This window comes from Penaeus monodon, chromosome 16, assembly GCF_015228065.2.
Source record: "Penaeus monodon isolate SGIC_2016 chromosome 16, NSTDA_Pmon_1, whole genome shotgun sequence".
NCBI classification, from domain to species: Eukaryota; Metazoa; Arthropoda; class Malacostraca; order Decapoda; family Penaeidae; genus Penaeus; species Penaeus monodon.
In genome coordinates, this window is record NC_051401.1 from 16,130,149 (window position 1) to 16,135,148 (window position 5,000).

The 5,000-nt window shown below is 34.2% G+C and overlaps 2 protein-coding genes across 4 annotated transcripts in view; one reads left to right on the forward strand and one right to left on the reverse strand.

Moving 5' to 3' along the window:
* Nucleotides 1–159, forward strand: part of LOC119582562 (aminoacylase-1-like) — a 13,583-nt gene extending 13,424 nt beyond the window's left edge. For all 3 annotated transcript variants that reach the window (XR_005229646.1, XM_037930918.1, XM_037930916.1), the window contains exon 10: nt 1–159. This exon is cut by the window's left edge and continues 36 nt beyond it. The gene's annotated coding sequence lies outside the window, so the exon portion shown is untranslated.
* A 300-nt stretch (nt 160–459) lies between these two features.
* The window catches only part of LOC119582561 (FAD-dependent oxidoreductase domain-containing protein 1-like), a 5,057-nt gene continuing 516 nt past the window's right edge, over nt 460–5,000 (reverse strand). Inside the window, exons 1-8 of the mRNA XM_037930915.1 lie at nt 4,959–5,000; nt 4,509–4,738; nt 3,877–3,990; nt 3,420–3,582; nt 3,111–3,256; nt 2,557–2,797; nt 2,196–2,310; nt 460–1,053 (exon numbers count right to left, since the gene is read on the reverse strand). The exon at nt 4,959–5,000 is cut by the window's right edge and continues 516 nt beyond it. Of these exons, the coding sequence (XP_037786843.1) occupies nt 914–1,053; nt 2,196–2,310; nt 2,557–2,797; nt 3,111–3,256; nt 3,420–3,582; nt 3,877–3,990; nt 4,509–4,738; nt 4,959–5,000 (1,191 nt within the window). The 3' untranslated portion in view covers nt 460–913. The remainder of the gene's footprint in view (nt 1,054–2,195; nt 2,311–2,556; nt 2,798–3,110; nt 3,257–3,419; nt 3,583–3,876; nt 3,991–4,508; nt 4,739–4,958) is intronic.

Below are 5,000 nucleotides of genomic sequence, written 5' to 3' on the forward strand. Positions count from 1 at the left end.
AGATTTTGTACTCAAGTGAAATCTTCCAAGGGAAATGAATTGTGTAGCTGGTTTATCTACAGCAGCTTTAAGGATTAAAATGTACTGTTTTGCCTTTACAGTCTATTTTATGAGTAAAAAATAATGATAATTCTTATAAGAACATTGAACTTCCTGTAAGAATTGCTTTATTTGTAGCCTATATTTAACTAAGATATTTTTATATAAAGATAAAAGGTAAAAATAAATGAGAACCACAAATAAGGAAGCAGAAGGTAAAAAAAAAAAAAAATTAGTGTACAAATGAATATGTAGGAAATATAGCTTTCTAAAACAGCACCTTTTTCATCAGAGATTATTCATTATACTTGTAATATGAATATTATTTGTAGATAACTCAGACATACTGTGTAGAATAAGATATCCACAGTAACAGTTATCTGAATATTTGCTTTTCAGTATGAAGGGAAAAGAAAAATATTTATTAAAATAAATTTAATATAAAGAACTTAACAACTTTATTAACAATTGTACAGATTTACAGACTAATATATTATCAGTTATATAAAAAAGTAAGGGAGCCTAAAGTGGCAATATTTATAAATCACTGAAAGAAAACAGTAATATGATAACATTAACTTTTAATAAATGCCTTATGCTGTATTTATGTTACTAAAAGTTTTACAACATTCATAAAAAAATGTATTCCATTTCTCTGCACCTACAAATATTTACAGTATATATGATACAGCATTTTATACAATTTCATATACTAATGCATCTTATGAAAACCTTACAATTGCATAAATTGGCAGTTTTCATTATATTTAGTTTCGACCTCTTTCAACAAAATTCTCAAAATTTTCACACGTTAGCTTTACAAAATTCAGCCAATAGCTTTCGTTCTCCGAATATCCCTATGATTGTCATAATGTCAAACAATATTTTGCTCATAAAGGGGCTCATTGGTTAGGACTCGCTCAAACCCAAACCTCTCCAAGTTAATAGTCTGGTACTCCCCATGGAGGATACTTTCCATCACTGCACGACCAACACCTGCAGCTTGCTGTATACCTGTCGGCAGATGCTGGTATTAGGGACATCAATACAGATTAAAGTTTCCAGTAGCAGATGATAAAGTCCTATCATTACTTAAAAATAGAAAACCCTGATAAGGACAATAGCTAATAACAAGCCATCACTAAATGTTTCCTAAACTGACACATATTTCCAATCTTTTAGTATATATATTAAGGCCTCATCTATTGTCCAACATCCTTGTCTGAAATTGTTGAGCTTCAGGTATTAGCTGAAGTGATATTCCTTCCACCAGACAGTGAGCTTGCTTCAATCACACACACACACAACAAAATGTAGTTTGAAGTTAATTAGATTAGCAGTACATTGATATACCAAGGGGAAAATTTCAAGAACCAGACACAAGAAAGTTTGCACAATCAGTATGTCTTTCCTCAGTAGGCATTTTGAATGGGTATTACATAGTGTAGTGTGCGTGTGCGTGCGTGCGTGCTTGCCTGCATGTGCGTGGGTGTGGGTGTGGGTGTGCGTGGGTGTGGGAGTGCGTGGGTGTGGGTGTGCGTGTGGGTGTGCGTGTGGGTGGGTGTGCGTGTGTGCGTGTGCGTGTGTGTGTGTGTGTGTGTGTGTGTGTGCACACTAGCTATGTTTATATACATTTGGATATATTTTACCTTAGAGCATTATTTGTACATTCATTTTGTTACTTGAAAAAACTGCAGCTGCTGTAAGCTTGGTGTAGTCCTACGTTTTAAGCAAGCATCAGTAATGAGATACCCCTAAAATGTAACAAAGAAAGTATTTTTCGTGCAAAGGCTTAATATAAATCCTAGGGTTATTCTAGACCATAGGTCTAGAATAAAATGTGATCCTAACTAGCACAAACTAAATTGCAACCAATAAACCTACTGCCTGTTTTGAGACAGCTCAGAATAGCGGAGCAAGAGAACATTGTGCAGCATGATGGTATGTAATGAAAATGAGCCTCAGATAAGGAAGAACAATGGCCAATATGAATCTAGACCACTATATGATGTCCAATAAATAGACTGAGAACAGACAAAAGAATCTGTGCATAACCGGAAAATAATGATACCCTGTATGACCTAATCCTGTAATATTTAAAACAATTAAAAAGGAAAGAAAACTAATTAAAGAGGCAATTAAGAACTAACACTTACCATGTCCACTAAATCCGGTAGCAATGAACATGTTTGTAAAGATTGGGTGAAGTCCAATTATACCATTCTGATCAAAGGTGTTGTAGTCATAGTATCCTGCCCAAGAACTTTGTAACTGTAAATAAAAATGCTGATTATATCTGATCTCCTACATGAAGATGACATTATTTCCAATGGAAAATTTTCTCTCCAAGGGATCATTTTGCCAAGGATCCTTATATGGGATTTAACTTTTAAAAGGACTGACTTTAACTTCCACTACGGCGAATGGGATGGCTTTAGCACTACTTATTCATGATCTGAAACTGATATATATTATGAACAATAAAGACAGTGAGTTAAGTCAGTTTAAAATACACACCTTTAAGTTCTCAAATGAAGGTACTCTGTTAGCAAGAGTTGGCCAAACATTTGATTCAAAAAATTCATAATCTACATCCAAGTTCTCGATGGAGGGTTCATGTTCATCAGTGGGTGACTGTCCACAAAGGTATAATCCTCCCAACCCTTCTCTTCGGAAGTATGTTCCATTTGGGTCAATAAGCAGTGGGCTGTCTAACCCTGGACCATCGGGAGCATGCACACAGTACACATAACGCTTCCTGAAAAAAAGAAACATGAAATAATGTGTAAATATCATATGACTATCAACCATAATTGACAATTTCAATGATATTTGTAAAAATATATTACACTTTTAATGAAGATATATTTTGTCTCCCTCCTAAGCTTGGTAGAATGACTATATGTAGAACTTCTCACTTGATGTTAAAAAGGCTGCTCAGCAATTACTAAAACATCATATCTATGGGTAGACAGACCAATATATGCTCTTACAAATTAAGCTCAATTATAAAAAATGTGCACACTCCTCCTGTTTTGGTAACTGGCTCTAATTTTTACAATTCTACAAACCTAGGTTCAACAGGTATTGGGACACCCATGATTCCTGTTCCTTTTCCAATGCCAATCAATTGGCCAACTTCACCTGACCATGCTCCTGCGGCCACCACGCATACTGAAAACCTGATGTTTCGTTTTTCACCATCTGGGAGAGTAATCTGTCAAGGATAGAAAAAAAAGAGACAATAAAAAACATAGATCTTTGAAAAAACAATTTTTTTCTCGTCCTGTTTATCTTTTTAAAATGTTATTGAAAAAATTGTGATTTAAAAGAAATTTATATTGCTTATCTAAGCAATATTCATTATCCAAATGGCTCACCTCTGCACAGTTGAGATTTTGTAATACTGATGAGCCAGTTACTTCTGTGATCATGTCATCTAAGCTATGTTGTTCCAATCCTGTTACTTTCCCAGTAACATATTCAGCTCCTAAAGACACTGCCTTTCTTCTTAGACTGAACAAGAAATTCCATGGGTCAAACCTGTAACATATTAAATGGAAATAATTCAAACTGATTAGCCTACTTGAAGATTAAAACAATGACTTGTATAATTCTCATTGATGATTAAAACATGTGATAATAATTATGAAATACCAAAATATTCAAATAAAAAATAAATGTTATCAGCTCAACCATTTTTATGCCAATAAATCTAAGGTGGTATACTAAATGTGATGTCTAAGAAGCAATAAAGAAGCACTTTATTAAACACTAATATTCTAGTTCTTGAAATCCAAAAAGTCAATGTTGGTCTGAAAAAGACCAGTTTCTTACCATCCTTCATTCTCAAGGCCAATAACACCTGCCTCCACTCCATTAGTATTTAGCCACGGAAATCTTCTTTTTAGCTGCTGTGCTGACAAAAAATCCACTTTAGCACCCATTTCACTGAAAGCAAATGATGTATATTTAGTAAACTCTCAAATCATGAATGGATTAGTGAAATAAAGTTTCCTGTTATTTTACTTTAATCCATAAAAATCTGTCTTGTTTTGAGAATTTTACCTTCTGTTATATCTTGCTTCACATTTATTTCTTGAGCTTATTCAGTACACTTATGTATATCATATAGCTATGTATATCTATCTACTTATATCTGTATTTATCAGTCCATCCAAATATCTTCATATACATATATATATGTTTATAAGTATACACAGACATATAAACATTAACTATATAAACATGTATATGTGTATGAATGTAACCTGATAGAGCGAGAGAGAGAGAGAGAGAGAGAGAGAGAGAGAGAGAGAGAGAGAGAGAGAGAGAGAGAGAGAGAGAGAGAGAGAGAGATAATACACATATATATTTTTTCTTTCTTTCTCTCTTTTTCCCCTCTTCTTATGAAAATCTAAGAGTATACCAACAAACTTCCTCCAAAATTGAAAGACTATGATACATACATCTGTACTGTAAAGTTTTCCTTCAGCTGCTCAACACCTGCTTCAGAAGCCAAAGTAAGATAGCCACTTGGGTTAAACTGTACATCAGGAGGATCCATCCCCTCCACAGCAAGGAGTTCAGGTGATTTCCGCAAGAAGTCCATGCCATAGAGTGAAAGTTGTATGTTCTCTGGGACACTGAACTGTTGACGAATGCCCCCCACTGATAACACCGTTGAGGCCCTTTTGTACTGAAAATAATAAACATTTGGAATATGCTGCATACTTTTATCATGGATTTGGTGTATTCTGTAGCTATGCCTTAAAGTAATACAATATATATCACATAAATAATGGGGTTAATTTATAACATACAGTAAATTCTCCTTTCGGTGACTGCTACCCAATGAAAATATCATTCACCAGTAAGCTCAGTTTTACAGAATAATGAAATAAGGAAGAGGAACTTACCGTAGAATCTTCCTCGACAACAACCACATTTAATCCTCTTAG